General features: G+C 47.9%; 1 protein-coding gene across 1 annotated transcript in view; it reads left to right on the forward strand.

Moving 5' to 3' along the window:
* LOC144165973 (uncharacterized) overlaps positions 1 to 23,354 on the forward strand; it is a 220,894-nt gene extending 197,540 nt beyond the window's left edge. Inside the window, exons 6-7 of the mRNA XM_077695647.1 lie at positions 7,627 to 7,734; positions 23,111 to 23,354. Of these exons, the coding sequence (XP_077551773.1) occupies positions 7,627 to 7,734; positions 23,111 to 23,205 (203 nt within the window). The 3' untranslated portion in view covers positions 23,206 to 23,354. The remainder of the gene's footprint in view (positions 1 to 7,626; positions 7,735 to 23,110) is intronic.
* Positions 23,355 to 26,724: the final 3,370 nt, after the last annotated feature.

Below are 26,724 nucleotides of genomic sequence, written 5' to 3' on the forward strand. Positions count from 1 at the left end.
CTGTCCATCGACGGCTTTGAAGTAGTCGCCCTCATAGACATGGGAGCCGACTACTCAGTCATGACCGGACCATTTGCGTCTAAGCTGAAGAAAGTTATAACCAGATGGGACGGTCCGCACATTCGCACAGCAGGAGGCCACCTCGTTACGCCAAGTTGAACGTGCACATCGCGCGTCACCATAGACGGCACAACGTATCCTGCGGCGTTGGTCATCTTGCCTAACTGCTCCCGGGACGTCATCCTTGGAATGAACTTTTTGATGGACAACGGTGCAATAATTGATCTACAGGCCAAGTCTATAACTTTTTCCTCCGATCACTCCATGACGCCGGAACCCAACCCCGAAAACCGTGCTGCTATCAGGATCGCCGACGATCATGTCACCCTGCCACCCCGCACAAGCTGATGATCAGCGTCTACTGTGAAGATTCGGTTCCTGACGTCGACGCTATCGTAGAGAGTGACCAAAGGTTGCTTCTTAACCGCGGTATCTCTGTCGCAAGAGGCATTGCGCGCTTTAAGCAACGCAAATCCCACGTTTTGGTGACTAATTTCAGCGGGGAATACCAGCATTTAAACAAGGGCGCTGCAATTGCGTACCTCGAAGAAACGCAAGCAAGTGACGTGATCGCGGTTGCCAACTTTGAACGCGCACCCGAAGATACCTTCAAGCTTCCGAATCACTTCTACGTGAATCCGGCGTTACCGCAAGAAGAACGAAAGAAATTATTGAATTTGCTGCGTCGCTACAGCGGGTGTTTTTCGTCGAACTCAAAACTACGTCAGACACCTATAGAGAAGCACCGAATAATAACCGAAGATGGAGCCCAACCTACCCGACAGTTACCGTACCGCGTCTCTTCACACGAGCGGTAAGCCATCCGGACCCAAGTCGACGACATGCTCAGCGGCGACATTATACAGCCATCGAAAAGCCCCTGGGCTGCGCCGGTCGTACTGGTGAAGAAAAAAAACGGCACATTAAGGTTTTGCGTTGACTACCGGCGACTGAACAAAATCACCAAAAAGTACGTGTACCCCCTGCCACGAATCGACGACGCCCTCGACCAACTCTGCCATGCGAAGTACTTCTCATCGATGGATCTGAACACCGGCTACTGGCAAATTGAGGTGGCCGAGAGAGACCAAGAGAAGACCGCATTTATAACCCCGAACGGTCTATACGAGTTCAAGGGGATGCCGTTTGGGCTGTGCACGGCGCCAGCAACGCTTCAGAGTCATGAACACTGTGCTAGCTGGCCTGAAGTGGCACACCTGCCTCGTATATCTCGACGACGTTGTGGTATTCACCCGGACTTTCGACGAACACTTTGCAAGGTTAGAGTCTGTACTAGAGGCCATTCGCACGTCTGGGTTAGCGCTGAAGCCTGAAAAGTGCCGTTTCGCGTACGAGGAGCTCAAGTTTCTGGGCCACGTCGTCAACGCCGCGGGAGTCCTACCTGACCCGGGAAAAACTTCAGCCATTGCCAACTTCCCAACGCCGAAAGACAAGAAGGGCGTGCGAAGATTTCTCGGACTGTGCGCATACTACCGGCGCTTCGTCGCAAACTTCGCACGCATTGTAGAGACACTCACACGCTTGACGAAAGATAGCACCTTTTTTAGCTGGGAAAACGACCAAGAAAAAGCATTCTGCGAGCTGCAAAATGCCTGCGAAGCCCGCCCGTGCTCGCTCATTTCGACGAAAACGCTGAAACGGAAATACAGACGGACGCCAGTGATATAGGCTTGGGTGCCGTCCTTGTCCAAAAACAAAGCGGTTGCGAAAAGGTAATCGCCTATGCCAGCCGTGGTCTGTCGAAGGAGGAGAAAAACTTCTCTGGCTCTGAGGAAGAGTGCCTGGCAATTATATGGGCGATTTCAAAATTTCGCCCATACGTTAATGGAAGACCATTCAAGGTTGTGACAGACCACCACACCCTGTGTTGGCTCGCCAATTTGAAGGACCCCTCTGGCCGTCTTGGACGGTGGAGCTTGCGCCTGCAGGAGTTCAACGTTACAGTCGTCTATAAATCCGGCAGGAAACACTCCGACGCCGACTGCCTGTCGCGCGCCCCGTCGACCCACTACCACAAGACTCTGATGAAGACAGCGCGTTCGTCGGAATCGTGACGGAGAGCGACCTAGCTCCCCAGCAGCTTGCCGACCCGACTTACGCGTCATAATCGACTACCTCTAGGGATGCAACGTCGCCGTTCCTAGGAACTTCAAACGCAGCTTACCAGCATTCAGCATGCGAAACTCCGTCCTCGTGAAGAAGAATTTCAGCCCCGGAACAAGAACGAATTACCTTCTTGTCATCCCCAAGGACCTTCGTGACGAAATTTTGGACGCGTGCAACGCCGACTCGTCTTCCGGACATCGCGACACAGCCGGCACAATTGGAAAAATCAAGGCGAAGTAGTACTGGCCCCGCCTTACATCCCACGTCACCCACTACGTCCGGAGCTACCGTGACTGCCAGCGACGAAAAACGCCACCGACTTGACCCGCCGGACTTCTGCAGCCTATCGCCGTCCCATCGAGGCCCTTCCAACAGATTGGAATGGACCTACTGGGCCTGTTTCCTACGTGCCGATCCGAGAACAAGTGGATTGTCGTAGCAACAGACTACATGACGCTCTACGCAGAGACCGCCACTATTCCGAGGGGGACTGCACAGGAAGTCGCAAAGTTCTTCATAAGCCAAGTTGTGCTGCGACATGGAGCCCCGGAAGTCCTAATCACGGACCGCGGAACGGCCTTTACTGCGGAGCTGATGCAAGGAATATTACGCTACAGCAACACGGATCACAGATGAACGACGGCGTGCCACCCCCAAACGAACGGACTAACGGAACGTCTGAACAAGACAATCGCAGATATGCTGTCAATGTACCTTGAAGTTTAACATAAGACTTCGGACGAAGTGCTCCCGTATGTCACGTTTGCGTACAACACGGCTATCCAGGAGACTGAAGACGGCCGACCACGATGCTTGACGCCATGCTTCCGCATGTAGAAGACGACGCCCTCAACCCCGACGTCCAGGGATACCTTCAGCGTGCGGAAGAGGCCCGCCAGCTCGCTCGAGTTCGTACAACGGACCAGCAGCTCGTGGATGCCGGGCGCTACAACATCCGACGCCGAGATGCCGAGTACCACCCAGGGGATCGTGTTTGGGTTTGGACTCCCTTCTGACGACACGGACTCAGTGAGAAGCTTCTGCGACGGTATTTCGGACCCTACCAGATTCTACGACGTGTCGGCCAACTTACGTACGATGTGATCCCCTATGGTGATTCCGGAACATCACGACGACGCACGCGGCCCGAAGTCGACCACGTGGTTTGCTTGAAACCTTACTATGCAAGATGACGGACTTTTTCTTGTTTGTTCTGGCTGTCTTTTGTTTTAGCATCGGGTCGATGCACTCTTAGAAGGGGGTAATGCCGCGAACCATGTAGGCGTTTGTTTCTTTATTTATTGTTTGTTTTTACTGCCCGGCTACGCCCTGCTCTGTTATCTGTGTCACGCGAAGCGCGTCCTGCATTCTTTATTTTTATGCCACACGGGCTATCTCATTCAGATAAGCAGACTGTTTCGTGTTAACGTCACTAGCCCAGAATAATCTTCTCTGATCTACAATGTTCTGGATGTAAATCGACGGTTCCAGAAACACTCGCGCCGTAAGATAAAATCCTGCAGAGCAGACGCCACGGCATTCCGATGTCGACGCTCGCCCGCACACTTCACTTTGTTGACTGCTGCTTCGCCGCCGGTGTATTTTTTTAGTTGTTAGGGGAGCACAAGTTCGCTCCAATAAACGTGTTTTCCTTCAAGACAACTGCGTCGTCTCTGGCTTCGTGAGAATACATACATACATACATACATACATACATACATACATACATACATACATACATACATACATACATACATACATACATACATACATACATACATACATACATACATACATACATACATACATACATTCATACATACATACATACATACATACATACATACATACATACATACATACATACATACATACATACACACACACACACAAAGCAAACGCGAGTTACGACAAGTGCTCCACACGTAAAGGGCTACTGAACTGCTTTTGAATGGAGTGGAAATATATTTTTTGCAATTATTACATTGGTTAGTTTATGCCTGTAAAGTTTTTTTTCGTCATTTTTAGCTTGAGGAGAGATATTCGTCGGTAAAGTTGACCCTAAGTCCCTCCCACTGCTCTCTCCCGTATCCCCGGAAGAGCGAGAAACCGGGAGGCAGCGACCGGAAGTAGCGTCAAATTCGGAATATGGCCAGCGGCGTGCGCCACCGCTTCGCTGTGTCCTCGTTTTGTGGGCGAAGTTCCGAATTAAGCAGGCGTGTAATCTGCCCTTTATGTCCAGATTTGTTTCTACGTTGATTATTAACCGTTATGCCCCTGTGTTTTTAGAGATTCCCTAAAGCGACTCCTAGATACCAGAGATTTCCGTCTCTAGCGCCCATCGCTACTACATTGCCTTCACGAGTTATCGGGGCCGGCCGTGTCGTCGGGTGCTCTGTGCTTCATTCGCGTAGCTACGGGCTCAAACAAATACGAAGGTGCCCCATGTTCTTGATCAATTATTATTAGGGGATTAGAAAATTTGTCGGACCGCAGCGCTCTGGGTTTCCCGAACTTCTTGTTCGTTTTCCCGATCAACATTGTTAGCTATGACGATAGTTTAGCTAAGTAGGTAGAGTTTAAGAAGAAATCAATCAAGCTGGAAAACGTGAAGTGTTTTCCTCGTGTGGGATCGCTCCGCACACTCGCCGGTCGTGCATTACCGTACGGCACACGAAGCGGTTCGAACCGCGCATGCCACGACAGCAACCGCTCATCATCGCTGGTGTCCAGAAACGAGGCAGTCGCTAAAAGTAAGGTAAACGTGCAAGAGAGTGGATGACAGTGTTGTGAAAAACTGTGCTGGAAATTGTCATCCAAGGTGATTTTCAAAGAGGTGATCGAATTTGTACCGCGATGCGGAGCGCCGACCGGTCCCGGAGGCTCATCGACGGCAGCAAATGAACCTGCCCGAGCACGAGATGCAGCGAGAGGCCGATGGATGCGCTACCTGCGCGCAAGAATGAACACAGCACCGATCGCTAGAATGACTATCGACGCGAAAATATGGTTTCACGTGCGAGAAAGGGGATGACAGTGTGGTAAAAAACTGTGTTAAGGATAGTCATTGGCCATTGTACGGATAGCAGCGACCAAATATCTCCCTCGGTGCTAAGCCTAAAGTTCCCAACATCCGAGGCGATCCGTGCAACCCAAGCTGGCTAGAGCTGTTGGGGGAGGCGTTCTGCCTAATTTCGTCGCGGGCCAGCGTGCTGCGTTTGGGTTCCTCTAGATTTTGGGGGCCACCAAAATTAGGTTCCCCTATTCTAAAACTGCGTATGTGCAGCAATGCCACGTTCCGCTGACCGGCCGCGCAGCGACCCGGCACCAGCACCTCCGCGCGACGCGGCGACCGGCCGCTCGCTAGCTGGTGCTTGCCCGCATCGCGGGCCGCTGCACATAGCTTGTTACCGCCTGTCCGAATGTAAAAACTAAGTTACACATGCGAGGAAGGGGATGATGGTGTGTTGAAAAATTGTGCTAGGGATTGTGACTAGCGCTCGCAGTGAAAACGGCGAACCTATATCTGCACAACTTCCCTGCATCCGAGAAACAGAAGTCGGCCATGTGCCGTTCGGGGAGAACTCCTTTCTAAAGCTTGCCCCGAGCCAACTTGTTGCGTTTATACTTCTCTCAGGCTCTCCTAATCTAAGGAAAGATTGTGTGAGTCTTCCATTCACCAGAGGACTTTCTGGCCCGTGCCTGAACGGGAACAGAACGAGCTCTTCAGGCCGAGCGGTGACCGCAGTGCCGGCACTTGCGAATATAACGTCATCTGCCGCCAGCCAATCGCGAAAGGCAGCCAGGAGTCTCACCGTGCCCCCGGGCAGGGGTCGTTTGTTTTGACGAAAATGGATGGTTTGGGGGTATTTACACACAAAATAAACATGTTTTTCGACTTCAGCGTCAAGAAAACCATAAATTAATGCCCCCAACAAAATTTGTTTTGAAAAGCTCTTCACCAGCCCTTTAAGAGGAACCACACAAAAGCTTTACCGATGTCCTTCCCGTCAATAAAGAGAGGTGGCTTGGCGGCCTAATTCTTTGCACGCCGCCATACCAAGATGACGTCAAATAAACCCTTCCTGATCGGCTGCAATAAAATTGGAAGCCTTTGAGGACAGGCTTTGAAGAAGATTGCGGCGATTGAGTATTACCGGACCCGAGTCGCTCTGGCCGATTAGTGACGTGCTCGCAAACACCACGATAAAATGAAAGGGAAATGGCAGAGGGAAATGTTAGCTCTATTTTTCTTTCTAAACAGACAAGGCATTGTTGGCTGTCGAACAAAAGCTGAGAGAGCTAAAGTGCCCACGACCTCTCAATTGAAACAAAGTTACTCAACCTTTAGCGTCCTTTTAAAATTACTCTAATAGTGATGGATACCAAGGCTGTCCAACGGTGAATGTGTTTCTGTTAACTGACCGGAAATATACACGGAACCCCAGCCATATGCCGCTTCGCTCTAAAAAAACCTTTGTAAGCAGGACTCACCTAAAGGAGCCATTTAGACCGAATACAAGTTTGTTTTATTCGAAATATTTTGCGTTTTATAGTGTCCCTAGCGCTTGTCCGGCAGGACATGATGCCATATTCACTGAGAAAGTGATCCATTTAGGTTTAAATTTTGGTTCTCCCGCCAAATCGTAAATTTTCGGAATGTCAGCAATGACGTCAGAAGCGCGGGCATTCAAGCGAAATTCTACTGCGTCAATCGGGTTTGCGGTCTTGCTGTCCGTTAGCCCATCCAGATGGCGCTGCTATAGTCATCCACGAACCGTTGTCCGCCGTTGCTTTGCTTTTGAGCTTATTTGCACCTGGCTTGTTTTTGTTACTGTAAAAAGTGATCGTCTCATGAAACCTGGGGCATCCTCGACAAACAGGGTCACGTAAGACAACGCCGCTTACGCCAATCGGCTAGTGTTCTGTAAAGCAACTTCAAAGCGGCGGAGTGCTGTGCAGCTAAAACAAGCATAGTGCGCCCAGTACCAACAGCAGTGCGCATCGGTGCTTCCATGCTTACGTGCGTTTTCGTAACTATCATTGTTTGCCGCACCATTCTTACTGCTGTAAAATGAATATGCATTACCCTAAAGTGCGAATAGTTCGTTCGGAAAGCCCATAAGCCGTGCCTAATTTGCGTTCGCTTTTTTCGTCCTGAGCCAATCGCACACGTATGCTCATGTGACATGACAGGTTCTGTTGCGGAAAATGAGCTAGTGGGTCGCATGGCCATTCTGTTTTTTCCTAGTTATGTAGCTTATTTGAGCGAAGTGTGCGTTAACGTTGGTGTCAGTATGATTCTATCGAGGCAATCTTTCGAATGAACCGAACTTGTGTTTTGTGCTCATGGCTGCTTTAACTAGTCTCCGTGCTTTTGCATTTCACCACTGGCCCCCTGACCCACTTCAGTGCGTAACCAATGCCTTCTTTTTTCAGACGTCACTGGAGTCTGTATTATGCTCCTCAGTGACTCGGCAGCCAGGAAAATGAACGAAAAGGATGGTGAACCTGTTGTCAAAACGATCGGAAAAGAACTACCGAGAGGTCTGTCCGAAAGGTTACCATGGAAGTGCCGGTTATTTTATCCGCAAGCATGCGGGGCTGAACCCTTCACAGTAATATTTCAACAAACTTGTCCTAAAATTCCAAATCCGCTCGGTTGTTAAATAAACTGTTTTTTATTCTCTTGATGTTAATAGCGCGCATCGTGCATGTCATTTGCAGTACCTGTAAAATTTAAGGGTAGAGTGGATAATAAACAGCTCAACAAGGTTTTAGAAAGTTCAATTGTAGCAGTGCTGGTTGGATGTTTTACTTCCTCTGTGAAAGCAACATGCATCTACACAATTTTTTGTGCTTATTCAAGATTCTTTACAAGTTCCTAAAAAACTATAAGGGAGTGAGACAAACTCTACAGAAACTACCGTATTTTCTCTATACGAGCACCCTCCGATTTTTAAAACCTTCCTCTACTTTCGGGAAAAAGGTTTGAAAAAATGCATGCAAATCTAAACACCCCCTTTTATAAGCAACCATCGTAAGGTGGATTTCAGACGCTTGGAAACGTGCCCGAGTTGACGTTGTGGCTTAGTCATTTAGGAAGTTTTCGTTCGCAAACCACTTCAACGTATCAGAAAAAACCTGCACGGGGATACTAGGAGCGGCGGCCCAAGCTGCACAACCGATTCGAATGGTATTGAGGGGGACTGAGTATATGTCGTAAGCGGTGGGTTCACTGTCTGCACCTATTTTTATTTCGAATGTTTGCCAGATAAAACATTATTTCTTGCACCCATCTCGTCAAGATACGACCGCGAGAAAAGTGGTGGGGGTAATTAGGTTTTTCGAATCTAAGCACCCCCCCCCCCCCACTTTGGGCATCGCGATTGTGGAAAAAAGAGGCTGTTTATAATCGATAAATACGGTAACTTGTTCGTGTTTCTGTATTACAAAAATTAGTGCCCTTCCACTCTGTGAAGAAGGATCACAAGCAAAGCAGGACGCAGTCCACGGAGCGCACGAAACAAAGCACGTTTTTGTAATTTGCGATGGACCATACTTGCTAGCCAATTAGCTCAATAAACATCTGAAAGATCTAAGCTTTGTTCTCGCAGACAAACATAAAGCTGCCTCTATCCCCCCCCCCCCCCGCGGTGTGAGCATCGTACTGTTTGTGTAACATACAAACCCAATCTGCTCTACCACTCAGGACTCCAGCCCGGTCCTATTGGGCCAGTTAGCGTCCTCATTTAAACCTCACACCAGCACAACGGACATGCCACCGATCAGTACGGGCATGAAACCAATAGCTGCGCGTGCACGCCTCCTCTCCTCCCCCCCACTATTCTCCACTACAAACCTGCGCACGCATAAACCGGTAACTGGTCTTCTGCGCGTGCTTAGAAGTGATACATGTGGTCCAAAATGTCTCCTGAAAGCCCTAGAAGTGATATTCGCTCACGCCGGTGTTCCAAGTGGATAAATTGCTGTTCATGCGGGAGGTATCCGCCGCTACTCGACGAGCTGAACTTAAAGCGGTAACGGCGGCGCCTGCAGCTTTGCGTTGTTTCTGCCTCCATTCGCGTTTGTGTTCGGGCCAACGCTTCCTTTCTTGCTCTTCTTCCTCCAAACGAACGGCATGCGTCCGTCCCACAATGATTTAAAACCTGGAAGCCGTTAAGCTCCATTCTCGCATACAAACATGTGGCTGCCCATTTCCCTTCCCCATCGTAGGCATCTTACTGTCTCTGTAAGATGTCTGTGTAACACATCAACCCACATCCCAACCACTCGATTAAGGACAACAGCCGACTAGGCGCATTGAGCCATGTAATTTTGACAACTAAATCTCCCATCAGCACAACCGGCATCTCTTCGGTAGCGGCATGAAGCCTAGCTGTGTGTGCACACCACCCTTTTTCCACCCTCAAACCGTGCACGCATAAACCGCCAACCGGTGATTGCACATACTTAGGCGTAAAAGACACCTGCGAAAATGTCTTTTAGAAGGCCTTCGAAACTGAAGAAGGAATATGGACATACTCCGGCGTTCTAACTGGGCAAGTTTCTCTTGAACTGTGAGGGATTCGCAGCTACTTGGCGAAGTGGAATTTGAGCGGAAATGGTGACGGCGGGTTTCGGTAGTTTTGGGGGGCAGCCCGTTGGAAGCCGGTACCTGGGCTTCGCGGAAGCGGTGTCCAAACACGATTTGTAACATGCTGGCCGGTGGCTGGGGCGCGCTGAGTGGTAGCAGCATAGTAGCGCAAGCCGCCGTGCGTTCGCTTATCACGCGAACACTTCCTGAGGCACACCAGGAATCCTACGGACCGAGAAGACTGCAGCTCGCGCTGCGCACAAATTTTTAATTAGGGAGTTTAGTAATCGTCAGTGCATTTTTTACGCTCATCCGTGCTTCCCTTTATTTTTCGCAATCATCTGATAACCGCCGTTAGCTGCCGACTGCGCAACATTCCAAAGGTGCATCGGTGGAGGTGAGGGGGGCAATAGTTGTGAAAGGCGTGTCAGCGGTGGTGAGGAGAAGCCCCGCAGCGGCGCCGAGTAAGTCGATGACACCGAAATGAAAACTGGGGGAAAGGGGGGGGGGGGTTGACATATACTGCTTTGCAGTAAAAGCAGCAGCCCGGAATGGCTACGTCCTGCCTCTGTCTTCTTCTCGCCCGACCAAATTTAACATTTTGATGCCAAGTTCCCGCGCGGAAACGTCTAGACTCTATACGCTAGAATAGTAAGACTTGATATCTTGTCATCTCGGCCCCTTCGCGCTGCGAGTGGGGAGGAATGGTCTGAAACGTACGGGCCTGAACGCCAAGGGCGAACACCGAAAACTAACGGCACAACGATAGAGCGTTTCAAAATGAAGCTTTCGACGCGACCGGTTAATGCGGCTTGCCGGACGCTGTACGACCAAGAGGACGCACCGAACTCCTTGGCATGCACGATCGTCTCTGTTAGAGCAACATCGACATTATGAAACTCTACGGTGAGTTTCCAGACGGTATAACGGCGGATGTTGGAGAGTTAGACGCTTTAATTAAGCACATGCCTTGGTCATCAGGATGTTGACCGAACTTCACCCAAGACGATCTTGATGGAACCTACTTTGGAAAGCATCCTGAATGAGCCAGTCACCGAAAGCGTCCCATTCATTCAAGAAAGCATGACAGCGACCGTTGGATCTCGGCTGCTGCCCTTCCAGTCGGTTCCAACATTCCAACAACGTTTACAATCGGTGCAGGACCGCAAGAGGAGCTGGAAGCAGCTGAGTCGCCAGCCAACGACCCCAAACTCGCCCACTTTACTACGGGGAGCGTTGTGCACGGGCTGGGGAATGTCGAAGATTGTGGATTACGCACTTCTACGGGAAGCGTCGAACACTCCCGAAACAACTCTTTACAGCAGCCAGGCAGTGCTCCGTTACATATCAAATCGTCGTCCCTGTGTGACCACTGCAGGCAAATGCAGCTGCAAGGGCGCACTTGTATCACGGATGCGTCCAGCAAGCCGCCACCGGACAAGACGTCCAAGGGGCCTTCTCACAAGATAGTCGCTGAAGCGTTACCGAGGATGACATCTCGATCGGACTCAATCTCAAATCAAGCAATGACACTTGTCGCTTTTGACGCGCATGAGGCACCACCCAACAAAGCAGCCACCGAGACAGCCTCAATGAAAACATTACGCCCCGCAAGAGGATTTTCCTAAGAAAAGACGTTAGAAACGGTAAGAATAAAGAGTTCATTAGACCAACTTCCCTACCGAACAGAACACGTAGCGGAAAATTTTAGTGACACGTATAACTAACCGCCATCGATTCATATTACCCCACAGACCGATTCAGAGAGTGTCACAAAAGGGTAACACGCGATGATCTCGCACACGTTCGAGATGTGAAACGTGTTCCGCAGCCCCAGCTTTACGCCAAGCTTACAGGAAGGGAAGGTGATAATAACGTACGATGGAAGAGGTGTTTCTGATGGGAGTCAAAACATCGCCGTACTGTCGTGGATATTACCCATGCTGCACACTCAAGCTAATCTGACAGTATCTTCGGCCGAGGAAAGCTTTCTGACGGCTTAGCCACAGTGCAGCCTTGCAAACATAGCGCGGGCTCGCCGTTCACCGCCACTCGGCAGACATCATCGCACTGGAAATCCTCTATCAAGCCCGAGACCTCGTAAAACTCCCAGAACGAGATGTTGGAAATATTTACTACTTCGAAGAAAGAAACAATAATCGAAGCGACAACCAGGAAACCATATAGACTATTTGAAGGGGACCCCACATCAAAAGACAAAGGGACCTCGTGTACATCCTTTGGCCGCGGGGAGGGGTTGGCGCGATGAGAGAGCTACAGCACGGCTTGGACAAATATGTAATCATTCAGCCCCAAAGTCGTTTCAAACAAGTACACAGATGCTTTCCTCAAGTCACCAGACAACGCCAGAAAGCTCGCTTGGAAACCTTCAAAGTTGAAACTTTCAAATGGGCTGTACAGACCATTCGAAGGCATCGAATATGAATCACGAAAAGGGCCATAACGCGAGTAAGAAGTTTGGCGAGAGGAAGCGCTCATCTTCAGAAACTCCCTTGTCTGCAGGGGCGTTCTCCACAAACGAAGACGCAGCGCCAGCCACTAGATATATATGCCTCTGCCCCAAGTACGATGACAAAAGCTGTCAAAAGAGCTGGTCACGAAGGAGTGCAAGCTTCATCCGCATAAGCTGGTCACACAGAAAGAGTCGAACAAGGAAACAGCACTGAATTCCGTCAAGCTACGGTAACGACGTTTCGGTAGAAACGGACGTGAATGGTTATTGGGCTTACAGACGCGTGGGTCTGGACACTTCACTTTCTGCAGATAAGACTGCACCTTCCCAGGAGGGAAGGATGTTGGAAAACGTTGGTGGGACCTTCCCAGGGGGGGGGGGGGGGGGGGGCAGACTGTAGAACAAGAACATGACGTAGCAAAGCAAGAAGCAACCACAGCTTGGAAATCAGACCTCCAGCCTTTATTTTCTCCGCCCGTCCCTTTCTTAACAATTTCATTTCGTCCGCCGCGCACTTCGCGTGGGTCGTCGGATAACGCGGGTCAGGCATAAAATTGCGTCAGATAAACCCGCTTTTTCTACGGGGACTTCGACGGGCCCCGCCTAGTTCACCATACCACCCGGGTTCTCGCACAACCCGGTGGCATATAACCGGGGTTCCACTGTATAGTGAACGATGTGCAGCAGTGGCCAACCGCGGAAGCTGCTTCGATGCTTTCTGTGGTTCGTGAGTTGGCTAAGGGCCATGGTTGATATAATTTTTAATACTTTTCGATGTTTGTTAATTCGGGGTAATGCTATGTTGATGAGCCGGATCGCGTAAAGAGTCATGAGCACCGTGTGGTTAGCCAAGAGAACACAATATCTATCAAAAGACTGGATGGAGAGTAGAAATGGTAAGGGAAATGTTATAAACACAACCACTGTTTAAATAAAAGCATAAGAGAGAAGAACAGGTGAAGATAGAAAAGGGTTAGTCGTACATCAGTTCTCTGAGGCTGCTGCGGCCGAGGATGGTCGGGCAGCCTAAAGAAGGGGCTTCTGCCTCCGGCGAGTCGAAAAGGCGTTGACAACCTGTTAGCAGAGCTCGTGAACTTTGTAGACGGAGACGCCTCCCGGGTAACGCAGATAAAATTTCAATAGCTAGGTTTCTGCCAGAGGCTGATCACTAGCGGGGAAGACCTTTGGCCCATTGAGTTTCATACTAATATATACTAAAGGAAAATCTGGCGTCACTGTCTAGGGGAGCCGCGCTTCGGCGAGCGTTCTGTCATGTACTGAGCAGGCACGTCCACTTGTCCTTGGCATGGCTCATAAACAGGCTGAAAAGTTGGTTCTGGCTGCAAAAAAGCTACAATATTACTGTAGAATGTTCATCAAATTTGTTTTGTTATTATAAAATTGAACCTCCAAAAACATTGATTTGCCACCGATTACGTACAAGCTTCATGCACGATTAACAAGAAAAAAATGTTATCCATTTTTGTTAGATTTGGCTTCGAGACAAAAAAGAAGCCATGTGGCTAGCTAAGCCAAGTGGCGAGGAACGTCGCTAGCAACAATGGCGCCGGCCGCGGCGGCCCGCGAAAGCACCGACAAATTCGCCCTCTAGTATATGTTAATATGAAACCCTACGCTTTGGCCTACGCCAAAACGAGGCCACTCTGGTCGCATTCCGAGGCCCCCGCCTCACGGCTGCGTAGCCTACTGACACCAGGGTGATGGCTAGGCCGGTAGCGTCGGGACTGTCTTTGCGCCTACATCGAAAGAAATGGCCGTTTTGTCGGTCAATTCGTCGGTTGCCTTAGATCGTGGAATATACCCACGCAGCAGATTGGTCAGGAAAGTGTCTGTCAAACTAGACTGCGACCTAGGCTAATTTGGATACAAAAATTAATCAAAGAAAATAGAACTACAAAAAGTTATTTTAACATCAGAGTCAAGAAAAAATAAATATAAAGAAGTAGATGCTTTGCCAAAAACACCTGCCCATCGCCGCGACCTAAAATAAAACGGCCGACACAACACACCTGTGGGAAACTCGTAAGGCGGAAGAGCCTAGCGAAAGAATATAGGAAGTAAAAAATGGAGGAGGAGCCGATTAAAAGTTTCCTGTAGATGTGTGCGTCACATTGGGGAAGGCTGCGGCAATTGAAAATAATGTAAAATCGCAGAATCGGTTAATCGCAGAAAGGGCATCAAGGGGATGAAGCCAGGCCAGTAAGAGAAAAAACCAGAATGTCACATTCTCTAACATTAACGATAAATGTAGCCTGCTAAGCCAATTATCTAGGGCAACCAGATATCTTTGTGACTGCTTAGACAAGTCATGAATGTATCTGCCGGATGAAGAGCAAACAATATTATCGGCATAAACTTAAGTCGATGTACCAGAGAATAGAACTGATAGAAACGTTAAAAATGGCCGGAGAAAGGACTGTTCCCTGAAGAAGCCCATGAAATTGTTGGTGTTGGGGAGGTGATAATCCATCTTTGGAACAAAACAATTTCCTTGCAGTAAAAATTGACTAGCGATTACGATACTCCCTAACGCGATATTTGGGGGCAGCAGCAGTGCGCTGCGGCAGCACTCACTCGTGGGTTCTCTCGACGGCACCGATGATGAGCCTCTGCGTCGGCAGCGCGAAGTGCGTCTCAGGAAGGGACCGCGACCCGCGCCTTAGGCACAAAACGCACACCATCGTCACGCGCACGACCCCTTACGTTTCCGCCAGCGTCGCGCAGACGAGCGTCTCGTGCGGGCAGAGAATATTGCCCTCACCCTCCCCCACCGCACACACTCGGAGAGCGCTCACTCCGCCACGGCGAACAGCCCTTCCCTCACAATTTCTCGACACTCTCCTCCTTACAGCATACTGCCCTCCCCCACCCACCGCACACTTTCGGAGAGCTCTCGTGCCGCCACGGCGAACCACCCTCCCCCCACAATTTCACGACACTTTCTCCCTTTGCTTTCTTTCACTATTCGGTCTTCCCATCGTTCACTCGGTAACGACGGCGACGTGGCTAAGCCCACAGACTGGCGCCAAAGGGCTGCGCCTTAACACTCACCAATGCCGGAGCGATTGTATCGTTAAATTTCGTCAGACTCTAGGTATGACACCAAGCTATTGTACTCCACGCTATCGTGAGTCTTCGTTATATCCAGAGTAACAACGGCGAAGACGCATTCATGGTGACAAGATACGTAAAAGCGGCTCTCCGTATCACCATAGGCCTTCAAAATGAAATTCTGGAGCGGCCTAAAGCCAATTTCGGTGGGGCTTAAATTACTATCGATGTCAAGAAACAGCACAAGGAGACAATGGAGTATCATTTGGGTCAGCTTTGTCATCCTTGGCACCCGCAGCATCGACTATAAAAGGCTGGCGTTCCCCCGGCATCGTCAGTGGGCACTGGAGCAGCAAAGGGGCCACAATGGCTCAAAAACCGCCTCTGCTTGTATCACAGGTTCTGCTTCCGCTCCTGGCTTGTGCTGCGTTCCGGCACAACAGCATCGCAAGTGGTTCGTCGCTTTTTGCCTTCGCTCCGCAGCATCAAAGTTACGGACCGTCGCTGGATGCTACTGCGCACATGCCTTGGCTCAGCGACACTCTTTATATCAAGCACGTCACCGGAGTGACATCAGAGGCACCCGCAGCATCGACTATAAAAGGCTGGCGTTCCCCCGGCATCGTCAGTGGGCACTGGAGCAGCAAAGGGGCCACAATAGCTCAAAAACCGCCTCTGCTTGTATCACAGGTGTGTAACAACATCCCATTGTACGAGAAAAGAAGTAGCAACCGATGTTTATTGCTGTTCTCGTGCCCACGGGTGCTTTGCGCTTTGCTGACAGAGTATATATAGTGCTGAACTTTTGTTGCTGTCCGGGGACGTCGAAACGAACCCTGGTCCAACTAGTAAAACTCTAGCTGGTTCTAGTAGTGTTACTGACGACAGTAGTACTGGAGATGGCAGCGAGATTTTGAGCATTTTAAAGACTGTGCAAGCGCAAGTAACGACAATACAAATAAGCAATTAACGAATTGAAGGAAACTGTTGCGCAGGTTCATGCAAGTCAAAAAAGTATTGAGGCTGGACTGGCTGCTATCGGAACTAGACTGACAGTCATTGAAAAGAAACTGCAAGCTTTAGAAGAGATCGAGGTTGATGTGCAGTCTACAATTGACGACCTTAAAAAAGCAAAATCATTTTCTTCAGTCTCGAGTTGATGAACTTGAAGATAGGGCTAGGAGGGATAACCTTATTTTTCATGGTTTGCCAGATGGAAAAGAAACTTGGGATCAAACAGAACAAAAAAATTCCCGCGCCTTCCCGCGAGGGGAACACGAGTAAATGCAGAGCATTGGGGCCTCAGTACTGATTGAAGGCAGTGTTGCTTCCATCGCTTCTTCCGTGATGCTGGAGTAGCAGACACGAGTAAACGTGGGCACGAGCGTCATCGTGGTGGAATACAGAAGCGCTCAAAAAAACAAGGACGAAGGAAGAAATAGACAACACGGCGCTTACTCGCAACTACTCGTTTATTGAAAAACATACAAATATATACCATCCAGAGTACACGTGGTCGGATTCCCTCCTCCATTATACACACCATTACAAGACTTAACAGCGGTCGAGGAGCATGCGGCAGAAAAAAATATAAGATACAACACACGCCAAACGTAAAGTACGCAAACCCTGAAAACAGCGCCACAACCTTAGATAGACCAAAGCATTAGTTCCGCAACGTGTGACACAGATAGGATGGTATATATTTGTATGTTTTTCAATAAACGAGTAGTTGCGAGTAAGCGCCGTGTTGTCTACTTCTTCCTTCGTCCTTGTTTTTTTTGAGCGCTTCTGTATTCCACCACGATGAACACATACCAACTAGCCCAACTTTCCGTTCTTCTGCAGCACGAGCGTCAACCAAGGAAGGAAGGAGCAACGCAGTGACTGAAACACGAGCGACCGCTAGCCGCTATATTTGCAGCGCGCGCAGTAGAGGGAGAGCAGTACGGGGGGGAGAGCGTGCATGCGCAAGCAGCGCGCGCCCTTCCACGCCCCACCGCGCTGCTATCACGCACCTGTTACCATAGAGTTTCTCAATATTACCTAGAGCGGAAAGTGTCGCTGCGATCGCACGCCGACATGGGAATTGTGGGTAGTGTGCGAATCGGATTGGCAGCCAGTGGCTAGTACAAAGGACTATGGATTAGGCTTCTCGGCTCTGAAGTGCTTGTTAGTTCTGTTTTCGGTGTGCGTTTCCGTTTTCGGGATGCCAATTTCTGGCATTCAATGGCTATCACAGATATGTCTATATAACAGCGTGATTAGCACTTAACGCATGTGCTCGCGTTAGCGGCGAGTTTCTTAAGATGAAGGGGTGACCACATGCAGTGACGGCGACAAGCGACGCCGAAAACGTAACTCAAAATGTACAACAGCAGAGAGTACTGGGTGACAGCGACAAGCGAAAAAAAAATTAATACACTGCCGCCAATGTCCTCTGTCGTCGTCGCTCGTCGCCACAGTTCACTGTATCGCCGCTGCCGCTCGCTTGTGGGCTGCTTCTGGCCAGCAAAAAGCGAGCGAACGTCCCAGCGGCCTGTTCATACCGCTTGCCGCCACCGCGCACACTACAGCCACTAAATAAGCTATGTTAGCCCACACTATCCGTTTTCTGCACACATTCAGTTACGATTTTCGCATCGCTCATCGCCGCCGCTGCGTTTACTTACCCCTTGAAGCATTCACTGCCTTGGCCAAGCGCAATGAGACAACACATAGCTACTCGACAAGCCAGGATTTATTTGCCATTTAACGCATTCATGCAATTTCATCGCGCGTGCTTGAAGACTTACTTGCGGTAATAGGCATCGCCTCTAAGTTTATTTAAATCTGCTTGGACAAAGCAAATAAATACGACGCGATTCCATCATTCCTGTATCTCTACGTTGCATCTGTTCTGCCCACGACCGCCTGCTGAAACGCGTAGCATACGATAATAATACTGTATTGAGAGGAAGCGAGAGCACAGTTTCAGACAATCTAAACATTTTTTTCAGCAAAATATTAGAAAAAAATCAAAGAAAAGCTCACCCAGTTTAGAGTATGTAATAATTTAAAAATAAATCCGGGACGGCCCGCTGTATCTGGTGGCGTGAGACAAAGGCAGCACTTCTGCTTTTTTTTTTCTTTGTAACACCCAAATTTGTTTGGAAACATAAGCCCTCTAACACGGTGTCTTATACAAAATAAAATTTGTTAACAGCGGCACTTTTGGCAGCAATTTTTTAAACAAAAACTCAATTTGCGTAGCCACAAAGTCGTTGCCGGCCAAGCCACGCCAAACTTCCGGCCGAACTACACACTATGGCGGCACTCATGGAGGCGTAGAGCGCCTCCGCCGAATCACGTTGACGCTAGCGCCAGATTCCACTCTAGGTGAGTTAATGAGAAACTCTATGCCTGTTACGCCGAGACCGCGACGGAGCGAACGGGTTGACTACGACGCATGCGCGCGCCAGCTGCTGTTGAGAGAGAGGAGGGAAGGAGAGGCGCACCTGCTGCGGACGCGGAGCTGTTGACACCGTCCGACGCCGGAATAGGCGAGGCTAAGAAATGCTCTGCATTTAAAAATCCTTGGCTTGCTCTTATCTTGCCTTCAGGGCGAGATATGTGGCATTGAACGTGCGCATCGTTTTGGACAGTTTTCACCTTCAGGATGCCGTCCAATAATAGTTAAGTTTTCTAGCTTTAAAACAAAAGAAAAAATTCTTTACGAAAAGAATAATCTGAAAGTGCGCAATGTCAACGTTACCGAAGACTTCTCGCCTGCAACACGCCTACTTCGCAAAAAACTAGTTCAATTTGCCAAATCGCACCCAACTCTCCGTCCTTCAAACTAAAGTATAACAAACTTCTTCTAAATGATAAATACTACGTTTACAACCACGTAACAGATTCTGTGATGGAAGCAACCACGCTTTATTCCCATGAAAACAATACTCCCGGTGTATCCGCCCCCCCTCCCGAACAACCTCCGGTTTCACCAAGATAGCGGATAGCGAGGGGTAGTGGTAATAGTTCCCATTCTACGCGTGCTTCCATTTTATTCACGAATATCACAAGCTTAATCAGTAAGCGCACTGAAGTGTCAGCAGCAATTAATTCTTCATCTGCAGATATTGTAGTGTTAACAGAAACTTGGCTCCATATGAATATACGTGATAGTGAACTTTTTGATTCATTTAACCAGTTCCATCTTAATCGCCGTGATAGGGACGCAAGGCAAGGGGGCGGTGTTCTCGTGGCTGTTAAAAAACAATTCGAATCCTTTTCACTTAACATACCGTCGGTTTTAGAAATCGTGTGCGTATCTGCGAAGCTGTCGTATCGCAGAATAATTTTCGGTGCATGCTATCGTCCACCAAATTCCTCCCTGACGTTCGTTAGCGACCTTCACGACGCTATAAACATGGTTGTATCCCGATACCCAGCATGTCCTATTTTCTTACTGGGTGATTTTAACTACCCAGGAATTGAATGGTCGGCCTCAATACCATTTTCGACACCGTTTTCATGTAGTACCCAGCAATTTATTGACTTACGCTTAGCCTTTAACTTAACACAATTAGTATCACAACCTACGAGAGTGACGCCAACTACCGCGAATATATTGGACATTGTTCTTACAAACTGCCCTGATCTGTGTTCGCAAATAACGTACATGCCCAAACTGAGGGATCATGCCCTTTTAAACTTAACTGTAACAATTCCAGTGCAAAAACGTTCCAAAAAAACAAAAACAATTCGAAATTATAACAAAGCCAATTTTACGGAAATAAATAGTGAATTGCATTTATTTATAGTTGATTACTTAGATGGGTTCCCTGAACGATTGCTAGAATGCAACTGGGCGTTATTTAAGAACAAGATCTTTGAATTAACAGATCGCTTCATACCTACTCGGGAAATACCGTGTAATTCCAATGCTCCCTGGTATAACCCAAATATTAGGCGCTTATCAAACCGAAAGAAGCGGCTGTACCGTCTCGCCAAGACATATCACAGTATTTATAGGTGGTCCTTGTACCGCTCAGCAGTCAATGAGTATATTGCAGCGGTCAAAACTGCAAAGCAAAACTTCTTGACAAATACGATGCCTAGCTTTTTGCAAAATAACCCGAGGAAATTTTGGCGCATCGTCAACCCTACGGAAGATTCTCGAATAACGTTAATTGACGCAAACGGCGAACCAATGCTCGATAATGAGTGTGCTAGTGCACTGAACAAAGTATTTTCAGATGCTTTCTCTTCCGGTTCCACTTCTTCTTTACCCAACTTTAAGGGTCGGGCCTACGTAGCGATGTACCCTCTGCAAATTGACCCAAATGGAATAATTAAAATTATTGACTCACTTAAAACTAGTTCTTCCGCTGGCGTTGATGGTAATTATTCCAAATTCCTTAAAAGTACCAAACACAACTGTTCTATTATCCTAGCTAAACTTTTTCAGCAATCACTAGAACAAAGTAATATCCCTGATGATTGGGAAATAGGCAAAGTGGTACCTGTCTTTAAATCTGGAGATAAACAGTCCCCTTTCAATTACAGGCCAATATCTATCACTAGCATACCATGTAAAATCTTTGAACATATAATTTATTCTCATGTTGCCAGCTTTCTTGAATCTAATTCATTTTTGACCCCGCACAGCATGGCTTTCGAAAGTCTTTTTCATGCGAAACCCAGTTAATTTTATTTACTAACAAGCTTCACACTATTCTTGACAACCGTTTCTTTGCCGACTGCATTTTTCTTGATTTCGCAAAAGCGTTTGATAAAGTATCGCACCCGTTACTTCTTCACAAACTAAGAAATATAGGTCTCGCCACCGGCATAATCAATTGGATTGAGTGCTTCCTCGTGCATCGCCAGCAATTTCTCACAGCCAATGACACCATTTCATCTTTAAGCCCGGTTATTTCAGATGTACCCCAGGGCACCGTTCTGGGTCCACTACTTTTTCTCATCTACATCAATGATTTGCCTGAGTGTGTTTCATCATCAGTGCATTTATTCGCTGACGATTGTGTCATTTTTAGGAAGATTGATAACGATATTAACATATGCACATTTCAGTCCGACATCAATTCCATATCCCATTGGTGCAGTACATGGCAAATGACATTAAATACTAATAAATGCAAATCAATGCGAATTTCCCGTATCGCTACTAACCCGCACCCGTACTTACTTAATGGGAAAATCCTCGAAGCTGTTACTTCATATAAATACTTGCGCGTTGATATCACTGCTGACCTATCTTGGAATCTTCATATTGATTGTATCACCAATAAAGCCAATCGAATGCTTGGCTATGTAAGACGTAATTTTCATTCCGCTCCTTCTTCTGTAAAACTGCTCCTTTTCTAATCCCTTGTCCGTTCACAACTTGACTATGCTTCATCTATATGGGACCCATCTACTGAAGTACTGATTAAGCAGCTAGACATGATTCAGAATAACGCCGCACGATTTATTCTTTCCAACTACCAGCGAGCAGCCAGTGTCTCGAGAATGAAAACTAACTTGAATCTCCCATCTCTGACGTCACGACGAAAAATTGCACGTTTGTGCTTATTCTATAAAATATACAGTCGAACACGGATATATCGAACTCCAGGGGGATCGCGAATTAGTTCGATATATGAAAAATTCGATATAAAAAATATGGGCTCTGAGACCTCACCTATGGCGGACGATCACTTACCGATCGTCGCATTCAAGAATGACAACTAATTCCGCACTCACGACGCAACAGGACACTTTATTTCCGTGGAAAAAAAAAATCGCTCATCTTGGCCTGCTTCTTTGTCCTGGAAATGAAATTAAAGACGCTGGTCTCGATCTTCTCGAGGCTGCACAACTAGAAAATTCCAGCAGCACGCTGCGCCTTCGCACACCATGCATAACACGCACGCAAAAGAAGAACAGCGCGCACGTACCACAAGAACTTTGAAGGTAACAATTCCAAGGCTCTCTGAACAGACTCCAACAAAGCGCTCGCGATGGTCATCGAGAGAAACAGTGATCTCCGAAATGTGCGGGACAACTCGCCAAACAGCAGCAATAGCAGCAAAATGCAAAAGAAGGAGGAGGCCGCCAGTGCCTTCGTTCCCTCTTCCCTTTCCCGAGACGACATCGGGGGAAGACAGACCCAGAGAGAGAGAAAGAAAAACTCTTTTTCGGCAAGCCGGGGAACGTACGCAGCCGGAAAAAAAAAAAAAAAGGACGTGCGCAGTCGGGGCATCCCTACCTCGCACTGTCATATTTTCCGAGCGTTCGGGCTTGTGTGCCTAGAGAGATTTAGCATACCGGGCTCCGTCTGCTAACGCTACGGCGGCCGGTAGCGGGGCACGACTGGGCAAGCGCAAATTCGTTCCGGTAGGGGGGATTAGTTACGCGAGCCAGTCTTCGCCATGCCCGCGCATTCCTACATATCCTCCTCAACCTCAATCGGGAGTGCAGCAACCGCCGAAAAGCACCTTCCAACTCGCGCGGCGTTCGATATACCCAATGTCGGGAAAAATACGGTTCGATATAAACGTACGAATTCCTATACTTTTACACAGAATTTTCAAGGGGATAATTTATGAGTTCGATATAGACAATAATTCGATATACCCGTGTTCGATATATCCGTGTTCGACTGTATTCACACAGCATGCTTCACAACGCACTACTCAGTCCCCCTTCATACGTATCTTCTCGTTTAGACCATGCTCACAAAGTTGGTATTCCTACTTGCAACACCAAAGCCTTTTCTCACTCTTTCATTCCAGATACCTCTAGGGACTGGAATCATCTTCCTTCTGATGTCGCTACGATTAGCAACCCGGACTTGTTTCATTCCGCTGTGTGCAACGTCATCACCTAGATTTGTCTATTTTCTGTAGCGATACAATGGTTCCTGCCAATCCCACTTGTTTTGCTGTTTTGTTTTTATTGTTTTGATTTTTTTATGAGTCTTGCCAGGGACTCCAAAACTGACACGAAATTGCAACTGACCTCCTGTATTACTCCTTACAACATGTATACCTGAGCCGCGTTTCTCACGTTGTAAAAGAATGATTACAACCTTATTTACTGTTTTACGTTTGTTTTAGAGGTGATAAGTACTCGCAATGTGTTCGTTGTACTACATTTTTCTTATTTCTTGTTATGTATTCACCCACTCCCCTCTTCAATTCAATTGCCTTGAGGGTATTCCAAATAAATAAATAAATAAATAAATAAATAAATAGTCAGAAAAAATAACGTAAACTGAACATAACCTAAACTTTCGTTTTGTTAGGAGTAATCGTATCTTGGAACGTTTCTATTCCAGAGGTAACCAGCTATTTCTCAAGTACATCTTTACGGTATGCGTCAAATAAAAACTGCAACACTGATATGTTATACCAGGGCAGCCACAGACGAATGTCAGACGACGTCAGCCAATTCCGACATCGCCACAGGAATGAAGACAGAATTAGAAATCTGACTGAACGAAACGTAACAGAACAAAAGAAACAAGCAAAGTGGGATTCAAGTTCCTGTGAAATTTGTTCGAGCGCTACAGTAGGCTCATGTACTGATTGCACAACTGAATTTTTATTATACCGCTTTTGTGGCACCTTCTGGGAGCCTATAAACATTTATAACAAGCGCCTGTGGCTTTGAAAGAGAGATTTCCCCTCGGTGTTATTGAGTTCTTCCGGTTTAGATACTGTCCGTTTGATTACGACGGCTGAAAATTTATGATTGCTTCAATTAGACGGGCGTCGGTTTCTAAGTTTTTCCTGGCCGTTTTGCTTTGACTATACATGCGCGCAAGCAATCTTCATTCCACAATGGTCTGGGGCCATCTTTTTCAGAAGAGACAGTGAGTTAAGAATTTTTACCACAATCATAAAGGATGAATGTAATTTGAGCTGCCCTGCATTCCTCATTATCGTAGGTAAGAGCTTGAAGTGGTGCCTTTGTTTGTTTTGCAGGCGCTGCAAGTTGGTATACCGAACCTAATGAGCTCGTGGGGACGTAGAAGGCATCTTTTCTCGAATACAATACGAATGTGGTCACTACTGAGCGGGACCAAAAGTACACCATGAATATATTATACCGGAGTTAGAAAAGTTAAATCTACAATAGAACAGTATGCCAACAAAAAAATGTGGCCGAGCCAGAGTTATCAGAATAGCAATTGCAAGAATTTATCTAACCCCATAGACGTCTACTACAAGAATCAGTGCGGAAACCCAAAGAGCGATAGTGCGAATTGACAGAACCGCAAATAACTACACGCTCCTCACACGAAGATGAAACAGCATCGACTAAAGAGGTGAGGTTGACGCTGTCCGGAAAAGGAGAACTGACTACAGAAAATGCAAAGCAGCCAGAAAGGCTAAATGTTACCGTTACAATTTAACAATCCACGGACAATGATTGAAATGGCATATATGCAAAATTACTGGCATACGAGAATTAACGAACCTTCTCCTCTAGTTAGTCGATCTCAGCGTAATATTTGATAATTCTGGATATAAAATGGCCAAAGCAGACAACTCCGTTTCCTGCAGTACAGCTGCATCTGGTTCTGCTTTAAAAACCAGAAGTTGAAGGCTTGAAGAGCGGAAATGACAGAGCGGTAATTCCATTGTAGAATTAGAAGAGATGTTACAAGGAAGTGATGGCCGCAACCACCGCCTCCAAAATGTCGCCTGTTTTGGGAACGGCTTTACCTTTGATTTTTTTTTTTTTAATTTTCGATTGGATTCTAATGTATCCGCAATTAAATACCCAGTTGTATTAAATGTTACTGCTTGGTATACTTTATTCCAACGGAAGGGTATACGGAATTGACACTAGATCTGTTAGTAGGACGACTATTGGAGGATTGACGAAAAGATGGCTTCCAAGGTAGGGTTGTGGAGAAAGTAGGAGCACATTCTGGGCAGGGCTGAGACGGTATGTGCACACGCACATAAAGGAAAACGGTGGTGAGGGTGGGCTGTTCACTGGAAGGCCATGAAACTATAGGGCTGTTGAGATAAAATGAGTGGACGATTCAGAAAGAGCGGACTCTCCCAAAGGTTTCTCGTTAAGTAATACAGCAGATATCGAACTGAACCTACTGCTTGGAACGCTTTGTACGGCTACGCCACAAAAAGCGGGCACAAACAGGGAGAAATGGGGAATATGAATATACCGGTCCAATCTTTGAGCTCGGCGTTTTTATATCGCAGTGTCTTGAGTGCCGTCCGACGGCACTCTAGCTGATCGGTGCAGGCATGGCTAGAGTGGCGTCCGACGACATTTGAATATTTAACACTAGGCTAGCGCCGCCCAAAGAGTCTGGCGTTGTAGTGTAGAGGATCCGTCTTAGCTTATTGATTCGCGAGTCGGTGGTTCGACACCGGCTCTTGCCTCGGCTGTTTTTTTTTTATTATTTATTTGAAGTGTAATTTTTGTGCCTTAGGTTAGTTTTGGTGTTTTAAATGATTTCTTTGTGTGCGTTAGGTTAGCTTATGTTATGTTTAGGTTAGGTTGCCTAGCTTTATGTTATCTAGAGCGATGTACTGCCAAACGCAGCCATTTTGTCATAAAACGCCGGTGGACGTCGATATAGCGGAGTGCTTATAAAACCGTCGGACGGCACTCTAGACACAGCCTTTTTATATTGTAGAGGAGTATCAGATGGAAAGATCGGTGTGACGACGACGACGAAGACAGCGTGGCCGAAACATGCCTCCACAGTGCTCGCGGCGCGCTGGTTGCGGGAATGGCCTTAAGTGTGGTTGCGCCGAAGAAAAAGAAGCGGCAAGCCACACGAGGGGAGGACGAGGGCCAATAAGATGTGGCCACAAGCAAGGAGCTGGGGAGGCCAGTGTGGAACGGGAGGAGAGCGCAGGAAGGATTGGATGAAGCATCTTCGACGAGCCGGCACGTGCAGCGATGTCACCGTAGCCCCACGGGACCTCGCCTCACATCCTCACTAAAATCCACGTCACCCTACAGACAGCGCATCTTCAGCCTGAACGTTTCGTGGGGACTTTTCATTGTGTTTTCTTTAGGTTCGGCATTCCTTCCCTCTCACAAATTGGCGTCCGCTACAGGACGAGGGTGTTTGCGTACCGGAAGGTTACGGCACGATAGACCCCTTGCGTTAGTGCACAATGAACGTGCAAGATGTAATCGCCGCAGGGTAGTGTCTCGGGTTGCGCAATGCAGAGTTGCGGGCGTGGATTGGTGATGCTCTCGCGAAGGCCCCAAAAGAGAGAGCTGCAGAGCACGAGGCTGCGCGAGTGCGACTGCAGCCAGAAGAAGTGAAAAGGAGAAATTTACAGTTCGAGCTCAGGCTCAGGCTGACAGAACTTGGGAAGCGCTTAGGGATGAGCGACGAAGAGCTGTCGGAGTG

This window comes from Haemaphysalis longicornis, unplaced genomic scaffold (genome assembly GCF_048455015.1).
Source record: "Haemaphysalis longicornis isolate Haplotype H1 unplaced genomic scaffold, Haemaphysalis longicornis Haplotype H1 scaffold_152, whole genome shotgun sequence".
In the NCBI taxonomy this organism is placed as follows: Eukaryota; Metazoa; Arthropoda; class Arachnida; order Ixodida; family Ixodidae; genus Haemaphysalis; species Haemaphysalis longicornis.